We start from the raw sequence: 19,177 nt of genomic DNA on the forward strand, positions 1-19,177 counted from the left end.
CAAATTCCATGAGAATGAGGTCTACTGATAACAATAGACTACTATGACTATCAGAGAAGATCCAGATTCTCTTGCTGAAGTCATATGAAGAATACTGCACTAACAATGTTTTAAAAACAGCCTTATGAACACATTGTAATGATTTCCATCAACTTGAGGAATGCCATAAAAGTCCTGTTTTGCTATGAAGAACATATTGAGGAGCACTGGGCCTGTAAAACATGCTTCAATTAACATTAGCAAGAGAAACCACAATTTTTACTCTGCTGACATTTAGTTTGTGAAATCAATTAATGTCAAAGACACAAAATGATAGTTGTGCTTAACAGTAAGAAAAAAATCAAGCTTCAAATATCACTTCAAAATGCACAAGGGCAAACTTTGTACCACAGTTAACCGAGATCTTCATCTGACTGCTCCACGTGAATAGTATATTCTTTTCAGGAACACTTCGGCATAAAAACAACATTCAATGCACTGGAGAATATTTAAATGACAAAATCTCTTAATTAGTATAGAATTTGTCAGAAAAATGGCAATCAGATTTGAAGGTCTAAATACTTTCCAAATCACAGGACACCAAAGTCATAAATCATGCCTGTCTAAGCAGTTCCTTCATCCATCACAGCTATATGATACCAATAACATGATAGTACCCAAGAATTAAACTAGCAGAGACTCAGCATAATCGCTTTAAAAGGCAAAGGAAAAAAGAAAAAAAGAAAGTAAGTGCCTTTTTTATTAACAAGTGCAAACAGATTCTCCATACATCACAGATCTGATGCTAATATCAATTAAAGCTAATACCAATTAAAGCTCATAAAATGTTGCAGAAAGAGTATGAAGTATGGCAGCTTTCAGGAACAGTATTACCATGCTTCTCCTATTTCCTCCAAAATATTTTGGTCAAGACACAGAGCACTGAACTATGCTAGTGGAAATAATACAGCAAACCACCTACCTACTCCATTTCTTATTAATATTGGTAAAGATATTTTGCCCTTTCTTCCAGCTTTACTATATGAATGATTATTTAGCCAAGCTCCCCTCTCCAGATTACTGAAAATACGGACTTAACTCTAAACTCCTAGATATCCTTCACTATTTTAAAATAACCCCACATTTTATGTTTCTGAGAATTTACACATTTAAAATGCTTATGATGGGATGGGGTTACAAGGACTTCCATGGAGCACAGTTTTATTCTACTGGCAAAAGATTAGACTACTAAATTACAGAAGCAGAAGTGCTCCTTCTATATCCTAATATCCTCCAGACACTATTTAATATTCTAGGAAATAAGTGAACTATTTTTCAGTAAGTTTAAAAGGCTGTAAATACTTGGGATATCCACTTAAGAACTAACACTCTATATGGAAAGTGTGTATGAACAGAAGAGGGACACAGTTCTCCATCCCCACTCCAAAGCTTGTAGGATGCATGGTCAGCCTGTCTGCTGTATGGTTGCTCTGGTTCTCCTCGTTATCAGCACGGTAGAACTGGAACAGTTTACACCCAGCTCCATTCCCATCCTTCTCCTGGCTGCCTGGTATAGGAGCTATACAGGCCTGGGGACAGGAATAGAAAAGACATCACTCAGCTTTCACTCTGCTGACAGCATTTTCTTTACTGAGTAAAGTCAGCTGCAAAGAACACACCACACTGGTGTCCTGTGTCTTCCTTTTTCTCCTTCACTGACAGCAAGTCCAGTTCAAGGATTTGGTACTGACTGATCACTGTAATTAAAGAACAGATGATTAAAAGCTAAAAAGTCAGACTTGTTTATATCTTTTCTCTGGAGACACTATAAAGGATGCACTTACAACAGACAAAGTGCATTAAGAAACAGAGACTAGATAGCTTTAGTATTAGGTGCTGGATGACAGAAGCAGTAGCAATAACACTGCGGCCCAGCATAGCCTTGTTCAGAACCAACAGAAAAACCTCTCTTTGCATAGACATATCAACAGCAGAAGTCACTTGCAACAAAGAAAAAAAGAGAGGGAAAAACCCATACCTCTGTGATAGCAAATATCCCATTTCCAACTGACATTTGGTTCCCTTGATTTATACTTCTCTCTGGCCTTCAAATACAACTGTTGTATAGGTGTATTTATATGGACTCGCTAGGAAAAAGACCTAGTTATTAAAGCTCAGTGGGTTTGAGCTATTTTAAACTTTAGGTATGTTGATTTAAGTTAATTAAATGCCCTCAGAAACATTTGCAATTATATAAAGCTCGGATCTTGAAATTAATCTCTCTCTAACAATAGTAACCAGCAATTGCAGACAGATGGTGTAAGCACAGGGAAAGGAAGAAGTTTTCAAGAAAGCCTTTCTCGTTATTTAGATTCTTGACAGGACCAGGGACCAAACGTAAATAGGGCACTTGTGCATTCAACAAACAATTTCAGCACTATCTTTCACGTTATCATTCTACTTTCCACTTTTCTCCTTTTCCTGTTTTTGCAGTTTTCACTCATTGGCCTTGACCCTGCCTCATTCACCAACCCTTCCAAACAAGAAAGTTCCACTGATTTCCAACTAATGATTCCTAACTTAAATGTGTCAGATCACAATCTTCTTCAAAACAGGACTCAGTATTAATGCAGAAGGATTGAATGGGCCTTGTAAGTATCCAGGTACTGTGTAAAGATGAACAAAATACACAAAAATTCCCTTGCCCTGCTTGTTATCTACTCTCACACACTTTTGGCTAGTTTCCTTACTAGAACAGTGATTTCTAACACTGAGTATTCACAGCAGTGTATCCTATGTTCCCCTCTTTCCCCTATCAATCTGACTTGCATCAAATTACCACAAAAATGAGTAACTCATTTTCTAACCATTCAGAATTGTGTTAAGAATCCTCAAAACAAGCAGGACCATGTGTCGCTCTTCAAAAAAAAAAAAGCATACTTGAATCAGAAAGCACACCAATCCTTAGCTACTCTAGACTGTCATAGATGAATGGCTTATTGTGAGGGCTAAATCGTTTTAACTTGAAGATAAATTATCTTTCAGCTATAGCTGTGTACCGTGCCAGTGACATCCAGTCACCTGTTCTATTAACTGCAGCTGTGGACTCTGCAGAGATCTCCAGAGGATGGAGCTCAGCCTCTGTTTCCTGTCAAAAATGACAGTTGATTTTAAATGTGTTCTCAAGAATTTGTGATGCTCTGAATATACCTGTTAATGACATCCTTATTAATCTCCAGCCTTGAAAATACACGTAAGAGCATGGTAAGTTATGACTGTATGGAAGAACAGACCTATTTTAGATTTTGGAGAAAAGCTTGCACATGTATGTTTCAACACTTGCTTTAGTTTCAAAGCAAGCAATATAAGCTTCGCATATTTCCTTCAAATTGAAGTGCAAATAGAGCATTCAGGAGCACTCTATTTCTTGCATAGTTTTTCTCGTAAAGGCAAAAGCCACAGCATGCAATCAGGGCATAAGTAAAGTCTAGTTTCGCCTTTCTTTGGGCGGTGGGGGGGTATAAGTTTAGCTAAGAGGACTGTATTTTTAGCACTTATGAAGGATGCCATGGAGGCTAGCCTTATTCATTAAGGTCTTCTCTCCTGTTATCACAAGAATGTTCTTGTATGTCTCAACATTTTCTAGAACGGGCTAGACACAAGTCAGAAATATGGGGTGCTACATCCCCTGCATCACCCAAGCGAGACACAAATTATACTCGTTGGGAGCTGCACTACAGCACACACATAAGCAAACCTGCACCTGTGTGTGCGTGTGCATAAACATGCACACGCACACACCCTCACCACTCTCCTCGCCAGTTCAGTTCAGGACTTTCTTCTTTTTGTAAGAAACACTTAGCTTTGCACTTTGGTCGGATTTATACATTTAAGACACGGAACAGTGCCCAAGGGTGCTCTAATCCGTTATTCCACTTTTAGAGAAAAAGAGTGTGTGAGAGTCTGTGTGTGTCTGTGTTTGCACGCGTAAGAGCAAGCGAGCAGGTGAGCTAGATAAGAGTGGTATTTTAATAAAACAGGCTAACTGAAATCTGGCAAGGCTTGGATGTAAGGTTGGACACCTCAGTCCAGTCTTTACATCTTCCTTCCACTTTTCTCTTTTCTTTTGCAAACATACGTACTCTCTACCTACAGGAATTCTGTATTCACTTTTTTTTTCCCCATGATTTTTCTAATCCATTACATCAGGAATCTGTACTTTAACAATGTTCTCACAGTGCAGTAAGTCAGTAACAGACATTTTCATGCATCTGTGAGGGCTGTTTTCACCTTGCCTTGAATGTGATCTATTATATCACCTTTGAAGCTTTGACACAAATTATATAAAACATGCCAAATTACTACTCCAAGCTGAACTTCTGCTGCTGCATAGGGGTACTGCTACAGCTCAGTACAATGGGATGAAATAGGCCTGCAGGGTTTTTCCCAGCTTCTGTCTAGTATTTCTTAAGAAGAATTCCTTGTTTCAGATTACCCTTGAGCTCCTGTCATTTGTATAACCACCTCTGATTTATGGGAGCAAAGAGTGGATTCTGTTCTTACAGACTGATGTTAATTCAATATCAGTACAGTAATTGTTTTCTGGTTGGCAGAGATGGAGCTAGATTTTAATCACTGTTTAATATGGCAGCTAACTAGGTTGCATTTTTCACAATATCAACAAGCAGCACCAAACTCTAAACAATGGAGATGTGCATAGAATTAAAATATACATCTAACTTAAAAAGTAAGTGGTTAAACTCTCAATTAACAATGAAGGATACATGTAATTAAACAGGGCTATAAAGATTTAGAATGTCATCCTGCATCTTGCTTACCTTCCAGCACAGTGGGATGCAAAGAGAAATAATCTCACAGGCAGACAGGATGAACTGTCTGGTTGTCTAGCAATGGAGAGCACGTTGCAAGGTGGGAGAGAAAACGGCAATTCGAAAACACTTCATTTATGCCAAAAAAGACAGTTCATCTTAAGTATCCTAAGATGTTCCAGACAGCCAATCTGTAGCCCAGTTGTTGGCACAGGAAGAAAGGACAAACTGCAATACTACAGGCAGGTGTGGACAACCACCAAGTAACTGTAAAACGGGGTCCTGAAAGTGTTGAAATTCATACTGCAACAGTATATTCGTTTCACATACATGGATTTGCCCCCACTCCTAAAAGTCACATAGCAATAACGTGTCTCTGACTATTCAATATCCCACTGACAGGAGAGAAAAGAGAGAGAATAGAGAAAAAAGAATACAAGAGAAAGAGAGGAATAAAAGAATAAAGAAGGAAAAAGAAAGATCTCCTTCTTTCCCACTCATAAGAAGCTGTAAAGCTGAGAGGAGAGGGAAGCAAGAAGTGTAAGTTCATGTGCTTATTGCAGCCTGGTATACACATGAGCATTAAGATGGAGCATTTTAATATACAATGTTCCATTTCAGCAGACTGAAACAGTCACTTCTGTTATTCCACAGCAGACATAAACTGATGCTATCAGAATTTGCAAAGTTATTGCATACTTTCACCACTGTAACACAGAGCAGAACTTGAATTCCCAACCTAATGGAAAACTTACAAGGCATTCGACAGCACGAATAAAATTCCCAAATAAGTTCTACAAGATTGCGGGGGGGGAGGGGAGGAATAGCCTGAATTTTTCTTATGCTACAGTTTGTGCCTCCATATGCAATTTGGTGATGGGATGCATTCAAATAGTTTTATCTGGAGAGAAATACAGAACCCAGAGATGGCATATGAGCCATTTCCATAACAATGTTTTAGAAGCAACTAACATACAGTACTTTAACTTGTTCTATTTTCAAGAATCAAGAACTCAACTTTTTCAGTCAAGCGCATGGGAAACTCTCTATCTACCTAAGCTTAATTAAAAATATTTTTTAGATCAGTTAATCCTCTTTAGAAATAAATTTGTTCTTTATGTAGACTCTGTACATAAATTCTCTTTTCAGACTGTGGGCTCATAACTGGCCCAATTCTCACACCATGGTGGAGGGGGAGCTTCTAAGTTTATGGTTTGGGGGCTTTCTTTTTTTTCTTTACATGAAGGTCAAGACTTTGATCCTGAGACAAGCTCACACAAACAACTATTCTGCAAGATCTGCAAAAGAGAGCGACCAAGGGACTTCAGCCCCAACCTCAGAAAACCCTCTATCGTTCAATTCCAAGATGTAAAAAAAGCTGCTGGTTGAAAACGGTGCAATGATTTTAAGAGGTGAACAACAGCTGCTAAGATTAGACCACTAAATTCATTTTCACATGTGACCTAAAACAGGATATGAGTCCATGCCTCTGGAGATGAAAGACTAGAGCTGCAAGCTGCTCCACTCTCTCATCTATGGAACAAATGCTTTAATGCTGCCTCCTCAGCTACGCCACTCTCCCAAAGAGTAGATGATGCTACTGCCTACGCTTACACTTCCTACAGCTGCCATTGCTGCATTCCTAGTGTGAGTAAAATTCCCAAGGGCAGGGACAAAATCCACACTGTAGCATAGAAAAAAATGTTTTTAATATGTGCTTTATGTAGCTAGCCTCTCTGAGCAGATAGAAAGTAAGGAACATATAGGAAGCCATCCCACAGTTGTTCTGCTCATATACAAACAAACTTGTGTGTAAATAATAGCTGAGAAGCATCATTTTAAAGCTGGGTACAGCTTTATCTATTGCTAGCCTCTTCAAATTGGTCAAGGGTCTGTACTTCCATCATATCACAAAGAGATTAACACACACATGTCTCTGAGGGGCAGCAGGGAGGAAGTTTATCATCACTTACTGCAGGCTAGCCTTATTGAAACAATTCAGTCTATAAATTCCTCACAAATTAAACAGTAATTCATTTAGAAGAAAAAAAATTCGTAATCCACAGAAATGTGATTTACAATATTTTTGCTAGTGAACAAATTACACAGCTACCATCTCAACTGTTGCTCAAATTAAGTCAAGAGAAAGGACATCTAACCCCATCTTTACAAAAAAGAGAAATTTTGTTTGTTTTCTGCACCTAAGCTCTTTTAGTCAAATGGATCATTCCTAATTTTATTCCTGCTGAATTAGAAGACCTAAAGCTCAAAGCAACACAAAAATAAATTCAAAAACAATGGGAGGCTGAAAGTGAAACAATGGCTTTGAAACTCATGCCTGGTCTTTCAGCTTAATAAGGCTATCCACTTTGAATATATAAAATAAAGAATTCAGGAACGTAGCAAGCCAATCCTTCCAGCATTTCATAAAGACATAAACTTCTTAAACACGCAATGCAGCAAGACATCATGCAAGGCCATTTGCTCTTCTAGGTTATGTGGCTGCTCAGGGTGAAGTCTCAAACAGATTCACCTCTAAGAAAACTAGGCAAAAATACATGAAACTTAAGTGGACTCCATACTTGCATTGTCAAAAAATTGAGGTGTGCTTTTCTAACAAATTAACCTACCATTGCATTCCTTCTGACTCAGCTGTAACTCAGCCATGCCTGCAACTGGCTTTGATGGAGTGTTAAAACCTTTGTTAAGTAAAAAGGCTGCTGAATCAGCCAGCTGATCACTTGCCAACTGTCTATATTTAGGAGAAACTGTCCCTCCAAGTGCTGCAGAGTTTACTGTTTGTCCCTGCCTCTCTGAAGAGTCAAATACATCCCAAATGGAGCAATTCTGCCTCTCATTAGGAAAAAAAAAAAAAAAAAAAGTTCCTTACTTGTCCTGCTAACCCACTGACTGCAGAAGATTATGCAAGATTCCCCAAGCAGAATTTGCCCTTCTCTGTTCTCTGTGAGTATACCAGCTAGACTCTATGTCTCCATTTATTTCCATGAGTTATAAAAGCATGGCAGCATCCATGAACAAGAAACAGGCAGAGGATTCTTCTTCCCTATCAACTCATCTTTGCTCAGAATTTTTTATCTTTATTGTATAAAAAGCAAACATATTTATTAAGTATGATAACTTTTATACTCAGTAGTGTAATGTAATCACTGTACAATGAGATTAGCCATCAGGAAAAAAGTCACTTCGGCGTGATGGTCTGTTGCTTAATCAAAGGCTGGTTCACTAGCTAACTTGGTTATTTAGCATCAGGCAGAGCCATTTCCATATAGGAAACTAGAACAGAATCAAAACTGTGTCAATTACAAAAAGATTTAAACGCAATTATTGCTACCAAGATCCAGCTGAGTTTCCTAAATGGTATGAAACAGGTAATTCTGGTCGGAAAATTACAGTGTGCTCTAGACAAAAAGGTTACGTCAGGAGGCTTGAGACCGATAACTGGAAGCTAGAGGGGAATTTACAAAAGCAGGTTATGATTGCACACAATGGAACTGGGCCAGTGCATTAGGTCTATTACACGCTGTTCACTTACTGTCAAGTGACACAGTAAACAAGGAAAGCGAACGGTCTGACATCACCCAGATGTCATTCTTCTCCATAGTGTTCCTAACCTTCCCACTGTCGGGCCTCTGCCCTCCTTGCTGTGTTGCAGTTTAACATTAGCATCTCATCAGAACAAGTGATATTACTCCAGTTGTTATGGACCAGTCTAATATTGCTGGCACCAGCCTGTCTTCTTCGGAGAAAAAGAATATTACAGGGATGTTATCAAGTCATTTAAGCACTGGATCTGATCTCTCTCAAAGCTGCAGGCTGACAAACAGGACTTCTGTTCTGCTCCAGGCCTGCCCTTTCAAACTAAAATCCCAAACTCTTTTCCTGGTATCCCCCTGCCAGACTCGCACTGTCAGCTCAAACCTAGCATGGCTAAAACAGAGCTTTTACTCCTTCTCCTTTTACTCCACCTCTCTCTCAGAGCAAAAAAACAAAAACTATCCTGTCCATCACCCAGGCCCTTAACGGTGGCATCACGTTCAGGCTGGACACACACATCTCCCAGCTCTGCACTCACACGCACAACCTGCCTATAGCTATCTCTTGCAGATCCTTCCTGATCAACCTCTCCTACCCATCCTAAGAGCTAATACTCTGGCTCCCACCATGTGATGGCTTAGTCATAGCAATGTCCTTTTCTCTGGCTTCAGCGGGGGTAGTCTGGCACCTTCCAGAGCCCTGCTGGGAAAATTCTTTCCCTGCTCTGTCACTCTGACTTGCCATATTGGCTCTGTGCATCCACGCCTCTCTCCCTCGGCTCTCCTTGCTCTACCCCCTTAAACAGAATCTCTAACCTCCATTTTCTAACCTTTTCAAACTTTTCTGTGCTTCATCTGTCACCTCCCATTCAGTAATGAAAAGTTGCATCTAGCTCCAACCGGTCAATAACAGAAGACGGATAGAAACAGGAATTAGATCTTCACGTTTTTTCCCCATGCTGCCCCTATGGTTAAAGACACTTTCCCATATCTCCCCATTTTCTTTTTTCAAGCTCCTACTTAAAGCTCTCCTGTGACAAAATGCTTACAAATAGGTTAGTATACATAAAAAGCTACCACTTCTATTACTGTCCTACTACTTCCTTGGATTCCTCTGCTTCTTCTTACATGCATTCCAGCTTAGTTTGTGGATTCTTTAAGACAGGGACTGAAGAGAGTTTTTTGTCAGGTATTTCTCTGCAGCATCTAGCACAGCAGGATCCTAGTCCATACCACAGCAACACACTTAAATAATGGTATTTGTGGCATGAACTCATGGTAAACTGATTTACAATGCACTGAAGTGCTTCTGGAATCTAGCATAGTTCTGTGCAAAACAGTGAACAAAGTATGCCAGCTATACAAATGGTTCGATGCCTAAAAAGTTATTCAGGCTACAACTGTGCTCCATCTTTATCATCCCAATGCATTTCACCTCTACCAAGGGAGAATTCATCAAGATGTGTTTTATTCTTCCTTTCCACTCCTCCTTTTGTGAAAAGCGAGAAAATATCCCTGCACCAGAGAATGACAAATGCCAAGGTAAATAGGCTATCGGTTAAAAAGAAAAATTTTATTTCCATCACCCATACAGCAAGAAAATCCAGGGGAAAAAAACATTTTTGTCTCTCAGCTTCTGCTATGTATTTGGGGTCTATATGGCTTTGTTTTTATCATGCAAAGCTATTCAATCATTCTGCATATCTTCTTTCCAACTGTGGGTTACTCTTTAAAGTAGTTCTACATGTGTTCCATCCAATTTGGGGGTTATTTTGGTTTGCTTTTAAGGTGGGGCTCCCTCTCCTTTCTTTTGGGAGACTACTCTTCTAGCTAAAAGACCTCATTTTCAGGAAACATTTTCTTGTTATTAAGCCTCCATGACCTTTTCCCAATTTCTTATTTATACCTATGTGCATAAATTGATGATTCCCTCTTTGTTCAGCTTTTAGCATCCCTTAAATCCAGACTGCTCTCATGTCTCAGCTGAGCAGTCCTTTAATGAAGCTTTATACTTAGTTCATTTGTATTTCTCTGGAATTCAACCCTCTAAGTCATTTTGTTTTGATTCTCTGAATTATTCCTCCAGTTAACAAGTACTTTTGGACTATTATTGCCTTATTATGTGGTATGAAGTATCCCAAAATTGCACTGACTTTTTACAATTATATCGCACTACAAGCATGTCTTATTTAAGTTACAGTAATGTTCCCATCTCCATTCTCCTATTTTTATGTTTTCAGATTTTCTTCCTCACACAATGTGTATTTGGAATTACTGTGCACTAGAATTTTTCCAACATATTTTTTTTATCCATTTTACTCATCTCAGTAAGCCTTTAAGACTACTGTATCCACACAGCAGTGCTCATGACTATTCCTGGTTTAAATATTATCTCAGAATTACACTAGTGCAATGTTTAGTCTTTTTTCCTCATTATTGATGAATCCTGACTCTGAAGTTCCTGCTGGGGGAAAGTACATGGTTTCTTCTGACTGACTTAAGGAACAAAAAGTTAATCAGCCTCAAGTCTCTGATCCTGCAACAATTTTAGAGTGCATACAACTTACATGTGCATTGTCCCACTGAAGTCAATACCATTACTCATATTCTTAATTCTGTACATACTGTAAGTGCCTTGCTAAATGGAATCAAGTCCCCTGTGTGCTGCTGGGCTAATGCAAAGAAGATATATGAGGAGCTAAGGCCTGACTGCTTGTCTTAACACTTCAAAGCTTTTTTCCCCTGCTTGGATAAGTTCCTCAGTTTCTGGGAAAATAACTGTGCGCCACTTCTGAAATGTTTTCTCCCTTCCCATAAAGCCACCACTTTGCCCCATCTAAATCAACTATTATTTTCAAAGTAACCACTGCCTATCATTGATAACAGAACTGCAGATGGATGGATAAAAGGCAATATGCATAAATACGTAAGTGACTCAGCTTGTTTTTAAACAGTGGTCACATAAATCTGCTCAAGTCATGCCATCATCAGTTATAGTTCTTTGAACTTTGCTGCCTCAGAAACAGATACAACATTCATTTTTCATAACTATCGAAGCAACGCCATAGAAGTGTTATAGCAGTTTCTGAAGGGCATCTGCCTGGTCATGGGCCTGGCCCTCACTTTGAAAAATGTCCAGTGACATGGTCCAATCTTTCTCAGTGTACATCTCTCTGGGGCATAATTCCCTATTTTCCCATCGTATTATTCTGTCAGGCGTAACACTGGTTTGACACTATAGTCTTCTTTTTCTATAGCAGGAAGGGACTAAAAGAACTTGAAAATTAAGTTGGTTTTTTTTTGAAACACTGCTAACTCTAAATGCTGTGTCATCTGCAGCAAAGATTATTTCCTCAGCTAATCTGCTATTCTCTGCAGAGGCAGACCCATCCTTCAATCGGTATTTTGAAGCAGTTTTCTGCACTGTGTGGCTATCTCAGTACTGTCTGTGCATTAAGCCCTTTCTGGGACTTGTTCTGTCCTCTTTGCCTTCCCTGAAGCCAGTACATGAAGCATTAGGCTCTCTATTGAGCACAGACCAAAGGCCAGGAAATAACAGTGGTGGCTGGCAGCAACTTTCTCAGCGTCTCCCAAGGAGACGTCTATCAGTCATTTAAATTCTTATGGTTTCTTTCCTGACAGACTCCCTTGTTTTAATTTCAGTCATTCACTGCAAACAGTCTCAAGCATGATTACTTGAAAGATACCAAACTTCACCACCTCACGTTGCACACAACATTTCACATCAGAGAATCACTGCAGAAATAATCTCGGAATTTGTACTTCTCTATTTAATTGCCTTTAACATTTTGATAATCATTCTGAAGTTACACCACTGAAGCCTCAGACTTTTGATTTATTTTTGTAATTAAATTATTACAAGATGATGTATTGATTAATCAGTCACTCTTCTCCCACTTGAAAGATTAGCTGTGTCTGAAAAAGTCTGAAGGAGAGAGACGGAGAGATCTTCCACCAAACATATTGATAATATAATACTCTGGAGAAGAGATGGCAAGATTTTGTGAAGCATGACATTTTTCTACAAAATCTTTTAAAGTTCTTTGAATAAATCAACAAGCACACAGAGAAGGACAACCTAGTCAACAGTTTGTACTTGGATCTCCAAAAACACTATTGACAAGTTTCCCAGAGGCTAGTGAAGAAACTACATCACCAAAGAAAAAAGGAAGAAAATCCTCTCATGGTTTAATAAAGAATTAAGGTAGGAAACAAAAGATAGAAATAAAAGATTGGTTTTCACAATGAAGGAAAAATATCTGTAATGGATCCTCCACAAGAACGTGTGCTGGAATACATGCTGTTCTCTGTATCCATAAATAATAAATAATATTACTTCCAGTAGGAAAGGCAGGGAAATAATGAGGTGACAAAAGCTGCAGACAATACCAAATTACTCAGGAGATTCAAATCTAAAGCTGCCTATAAGAGCTGCATAGAGGACTCGTGATGCTGAGGGGCTAGATAAAAATAACAAGCAAAAATGACAGCTGAGAAGCACAGACTAACAAAAATGTGGGGAAACCACCCCACCTGTATTACGTATATTTAGGTACCATACACAATCAGATGGGCTTTAACTCTGGTATTACCAAGCAGAAAAGACAACAGTCCTTCACTGCAGATTCTATGCAGATTTTATCACAGAAAAATGCTTTCTGGCAATAAAATAAATAAATAGAAAAACAAGAACTCTTAAGAAAAGGGAACAAAACTGAAACATTGTTATGCTACGGCATAAGTCTATTGTGGGCTCATGCCTTAAATACTGCAGGCAGCTTTAGCCTCCACAACTTCAAAAGGATTAATAAAATTATAAAATCCCCAGAAAAAAAGCCACAGGGATGATCAGCGTGATGGAATAGTGCTCATATAAGGAAGGACACTAGAAAACCCTAGCGTGGCAATGCTTGGGGAAAAGAGAAGGGGGATATGATAAGACCTGCAAAATGTCACGGAGAACAGGGATGAGAAATACTTATTCAAGGCACAAGAACTGTAGAACACCCATTAAAATCGTCAGGCAGTTGGTTTAAAACAAACAAAAAGGGGTTTTGCCCCCCACATGTGCAGCACATGGTAAAACAGTAAAACTCGCTGTCTCGAGGGTTTTCTGGAACCCAAAGTGTAACTAGATTCCAAAGGAGAATGAGACAAATACATGGAAGATGGCTCCATCGTTGGCTAACGTATTAGTCCAGATACAAATTCCGAGCTAAGCTTTCAAACCCTGATCAGCAGATATATGTGTTCAATCACTTATAATCTGTCTTTATCCAAGGCAGAACATTGGTTTAGGGGGACCTTTGGTGTCACCTAGTATACCTAGCCTCACATTATTACTAGTCTTTAGGAAAGACTCGGGAAAAAAACAACTGCAGGAGTGAACCATAAATACAATCTTTCAGTAAAGCACCTGTTATATTTCTGCCATGTTTTCCCTCCTAAGTTTCCCCCCCCCCTCAGTTTTACATAGAAGATACATAATTAAAAAAAATCTATACTGAAGATTACTGAGAATGTTCTTTGACTACACAGCAAGTCACAAAAGCAACATTTGTTGCTCTTAAAGAAAAAATAGTCTAATGGACACTTACTATTAATAAATTATATGCAGGGAGTTTCCCTCTCTATCAATCAATGAGGGTACACAACACAAAATTCTTTCAAAACAAAAAATGTGCAAGCCTTTTTTGTGGTGTACTCCTAGGCTAAAATTTGTTCCATGCAGAAAAACAGCCTTGATTAATGTTGTGGCTGGAGCCAGATCCAAATGAATGATGAAGCACTTGCAGCAGTAGGTTCTCCTGCACAGTCTGGAGTAATTGTTCTTCCAGCGTAGTCTGGGGCTATTGTTCGTGAGTAAAGAAATCTTTTCTTTACTCACACTGAGTAGCATTTAGGCAGTCAGTGCACTGTAATCACCTTAACCTAATAAGATTACCTATGGTGTGAAATGCTCGCACTGCAAGACTGGCATCATCCGGTCTCTGATACACAACTGCGGGGCTTTAGTCCACTCCGCAGATGGAGGTGCAGTAGCACAGGAACACACGACCTATTAGTTCTGTATCATTCCCCTATAGTTCTGCTTTCAGGCAGCTTTACCTTCAGCGGCAAAGACGACAGTGCCCTTTCTTTGCCCTCAACTCAGTCTGTTACTACCTTGCATCAGCAGAGAAAGATTCCCCAAGCCAAAAGGCTTGGCCAAGAAGCCATGAAGCTATTTAATGAGCCTTTGGTGTTGCAGAATGCAAGTCTTTAACTACTCTTGATTACTTCTTTCAGAATACCACGTGGTAGAAAGTGACTGGGCAAACTGGAGGAGTCCAGCTATGAGATTTACCATTTTCTGAGCATTCTAGTGCCAGGATCCTTCTTCCCCAGCCATCCTCAGCTGACATGACCGTACAATCACAAATCACATTCAGAGAGACGTCTCCCCAGTGATCCCCCCGTACAGAAGACCTGCTTGAAAACACACATTTGTCTCCCATAGTCCAGAAAGTATAAAGAGGAGTTTGCATTTCTTTTGAAAACCTGGAATCCTACTCACACAGTAGGTATAAAAAGGTCTATTCCTTAGTTATTGTGCTATTGCCCATATTTCATTTGAATTAAAGAAATCATAATTTCTATTTACCATGGGCTTCTTCCAATTGCAGTTTTCCAAACAACTCTCTGATTATCAACAACTATTCAGCAAGATTAATGCAGTATTTGCTTTTCGTAATCGAATCAAGTTGCCTGTACTGCGTGCTATTTACTAATGGGACAAACGGGACCACTATCATAATATAATTAATTTCTTCTAGTATTAAAGAAAACTACACTTAAAATACTCCAGTAGAAAACTTGTCAAAACCAAATCTCCAGTTTAAAGATTACAGTACAGGAAGTACTGATGTGAAAGCGTATTAAGTATTTGCAACTGCACTATGTAGTATCTTTCAGCAGGGCTACTGAAATGTAGATTGTTTACATAAGAACATAAGGGAAATGCTTTACAAACACCTGTAAAAGCCACAGTAGAAGATTTTAGCTGCCATGTCATCAAGATGACATACCTGAAGCTTATGCTGACATACGCCAGCACAAAGTTAAATATTCAGGTAGCCACCAAGGGATTCATTTTCTCTTCCGTTTTGCCATTCCTCCAAAAAGTGCCTTCACTCTCTAACATCCACAAGACAACAAAAGATGGTATAACACCCCATTCTTTACAAAGGTTACATAGAGAGCACAGTGTCCATCGGAAAAAGAGCATCTTTGTTTTATGATTGCTCAGTCCACAGAGAGTTGTGACAGGCCTACAAAACCAGGGAGACCCTACTATTCTAAATGCCAACAGTGAACTTATCTATAGCAGCTTTCCAAACAGGGAAAAAAAAACCTGCAAGCATAAAGACCCCGAGTCCCATTAAATACACGGCAAAATGACAAGACTTCAGGAGGACTGTTTTATTAACCCATTACTAGCCCCATAACTGAACCTACTTCTGAGAACTGGGATAGCCAGCAAGAGTGCAGGCAGCCTACAAAAGGTAACAACTGTGAAACTGAGTTTTGCCCAGATAATCAGCCCTCATGACTGCAAACAAGGTAGGCTAAAATCATCCCAGTCTTAAAAAACATCCTACTGTTGCACTGCATGTAAAGAAAAAAAAAATGCATGTACTGTTTGGGGCCAGGCTGTCAGCCACTGTAAACAATATAAATGCACTGCAGTTTCAGCACAACCCTACGAACGGACTCATTTGAGAACTGGCCATATATGTCTATGTGATCCCTAACCTTAATATTAACTACCTACAGTAGATGAGACATAGCTGTGGTGCTGATCTGCGATTACCTTTGCAGATACCTTGGTTATTTTAAGTCTGTCTTGAACAAACTTAGCCAGCACTCTCGATGACATTCAAATCACAGAAATTACATGGGACAGTTTTTCTGTCTTCTCATACCATTTTTTCTCCACTCAACTACACAACTTGATGCATCTCAAAGACTCTACAAACCCCCAAGTAATCCCAAAATGCACGCTGACAGCCCCAATATGCCAGTCACACCCGCGTCCGTACGTTCACGAAATGGAGCATTATTCAGCATTAAATACAGGGCTGCAACTTGTAAGAAAAGAAAACCCCTCCAAAAAATACTGCATGCAAAGGTCACAAGCCCCGGCCCGCGCTGCTCAGCGGCGCCAAGGATGGCAGCGCTGCCCAAAAAGTTGCCGCGCAGCAACCGGGGGCGCTGCCCCCCGGGGTGCCCGGAGCGAGCGGGATCCCCGCAGTCACCCGCAACTCGGGCGAAGTTTTGGCGCCCGCCGCCCTCCGCAACGCCCCGCCGCGACTCACCAGCTTGGCCCGGGCGCGCTGCAGGAACTCCTCCATGGCGCGGCCGCCGCCGCCGCGCTGCCCCGCGCGCCCCGCGCTGCCCCACCGGCCCCGCGCCCGAGCACCGCCCCGCCCCGCCCCGCCCCGCCCGCCGCGGGCGGTGACGTCAGGCCGTGCCGCAAGCGGGCGCGGAGTCGCAGCGGCGGGAGCGTGGCGGTAGCAGGGTGCTCGTGGCGGCACGATCACGTCCCCCTCTGCTCCGCGCAGACTGCGCGCCCCTTAACTGCTTCCATTTATCCTTTAAATAATTTACTGCATTTAAGGAACTGGCTACTGCAACCAGCCGCATTTGCCCCTCTGTAACATCTCGGGGCGCAAAGCAACGGTTAGGAACCAGTGACCGCAGCGGGGCCTTGGGCAGGGATTGCGCTGCGCTCCCGTTTTACAGGCGGCAAAACGCCGGGTGGAGAGGTCGAGGGCACGAACAGTTCGGGAGCACCGACCCTTGGGACGACCCTTGTCACCAGGCACCAGAAACCCTGACCCAGGGTCATCCTCCCCAACTGTAATGCTGTCAGTCACTTTTCATACCTATATATTTAACGGAGCACGGGACAAGCAGCCTGTTAGCATAGCACCCGCTTTGTAGCGAAAAAAAGCGAAATGCCAGGGAGCTGAAGTCCCTACTCAGGGTTGCAGCAGTCGGTGGAAGGTCGTACAACGAGCATAGAGCAGACCTGGAAATAAACTGCTGGAGTTGTAGCTTCCTCCAGTGCTCTCACACCTGTAGTACTCACTGTTTCCTTTATAGAGTATAAATAACTAACCCAAATAGCATAGATTTATTATTCCTATCAAGTTGCACCTCACTCTGGAGTTAGCAAGGGCTAATTATTAATATATTAAGTGCTATGAGATCTGGGGTTTTTCTCTCTCATGTATTATTTTACAGCTCACTGAAGATATTACTGTAAAGGCTAAAAGCTTTTGCTTCCTTATTAACAAACTTTTTTTTATGGGTCTAATTCACTTTCATTTGATTTGCTAATTCTTTCATGATGTCTTGCAGATCCTATTACTGAATTGCTTGTCATGACCAATCTGCTCTGCCTAGTCATATGTTTCTGTTCCAAAGTGTTCTGGGCAACAGGAAAAAAAAACCCACATATATATCTTAACCATTCAAAACTGAACAGTAAATCTTCTTTAAAATATTATAGTAGACTGAAGCTCAGGGCAAATTACATGAAAAAAAGTATTGTCAGTCATGCTGTCCTACAGAAAAAAAATTAAATTCTGCTACATTTACTGGAACATTTCTTTTTCTGAAACACATCGTATAATGACTATCTGAATTTGGATTTATCATGATTCTATAGAAAAGGAGGTCTATTGAAAGATCACAAACTTTGCACAATGTATTCTCACACTTAGATCTTAAATATGAAACTGAAGTATTGCAGTACAGGAATTGCTGCATAATTTGAGGTACAGAATTGAGGTCTACTAAAATTTTCTGCCAAATTAGAAATCAATATGATCTTGCAAAATGGAATAAAATATGTATTTCTCTTCAGCAAAGTGTGAAAAACAAAAGGAAAAAAATCTAGCCTGCTACAGCAGGAAACTGAAGTTTGGGAAATTGATGCTTAAAGTAGGGGGTTTTGTCGCATATATATTGAAAAAACTATGATGACAGAAGGCAGACTTTTGACAGCAAATAACTGATAGACAATAAAAAGCCGTATTTGCAAAACAGCAAGCAAAGTTGTATTCTTTCACGCCAGTAAAACATACTTATTGCCATGTACTGTAAATAAAGTTTTTTGACTACTTACCTCTTTGCACGTGCATTGAGCAGGTCTCTGTTTGTAGTTATGGGCACAGTCCACAGACATACATTTTATGCTGTAATATTCATGTGGTCTTCCGCTGAGTTTAAAAGGTCCTGACAAAGAATCTCATGGATTCTGTGTGATCTACATGCTGGCAATCCAAAGATGGCCCTGATACAGCAGTGCTCAAACACAACAGAATGCTTTTGGGCTCCTCGTTTACAGCTTAATATCCGTAAAATGCCACCTTGGTAAAACAAAATCTAAAACAGAAAGAAGGAAAGTATTTGTAAGAGAGATGGTCAGAAAAATATAAATCTCTTGAAACTGTGTAATTATTCACATCCCATTATGCATAACCGTAAACAGAAGACTGCTGTTTGTATCTGCTCCGTATTTTATGGAAAATCCTTAGCCTGATTTTCCTCTTTTCTACCCCACTAGCAGCCGCTAAGTTACCTCTCCTTTACCAAAGCTTAAATTAGAGGTGAATCAGGGCCCAGATTATTTTATTTATTCATCTTTCTGATATACCTAAACAAAATCAATTCACAATCTTCCAGAAGCTCTTTCTAGAGGGGTGTTCTTCCCTTGCTGTGAACTCGTAACTCCTTATGAAATCA

General features: G+C 40.1%; 1 protein-coding gene across 5 annotated transcripts in view; it reads right to left on the reverse strand.

Moving 5' to 3' along the window:
- LOC112983243 (prune homolog 2 with BCH domain) overlaps positions 1 to 16,854 on the reverse strand; it is a 139,630-nt gene extending 122,776 nt beyond the window's left edge. For 4 of the 5 annotated variants that reach the window (XM_064501917.1, XM_064501913.1, XM_064501916.1 and 1 more), the window contains exon 1: positions 16,741 to 16,850. In XM_064501917.1, the coding sequence (XP_064357987.1) occupies positions 16,741 to 16,776 (36 nt within the window). In that variant the 5' untranslated portion in view covers positions 16,777 to 16,850. Of the gene's footprint in view, positions 1 to 16,740 lie in introns of all 5 variants that reach the window. The other variant, XM_064501911.1, reaches the window with a different exon arrangement.
- Between the last annotated feature and the right edge of the window lie 2,323 nt (positions 16,855 to 19,177).

Source organism: Dromaius novaehollandiae, chromosome Z, assembly GCF_036370855.1.
Source record: "Dromaius novaehollandiae isolate bDroNov1 chromosome Z, bDroNov1.hap1, whole genome shotgun sequence".
NCBI classification, from domain to species: Eukaryota; Metazoa; Chordata; class Aves; order Casuariiformes; family Dromaiidae; genus Dromaius; species Dromaius novaehollandiae.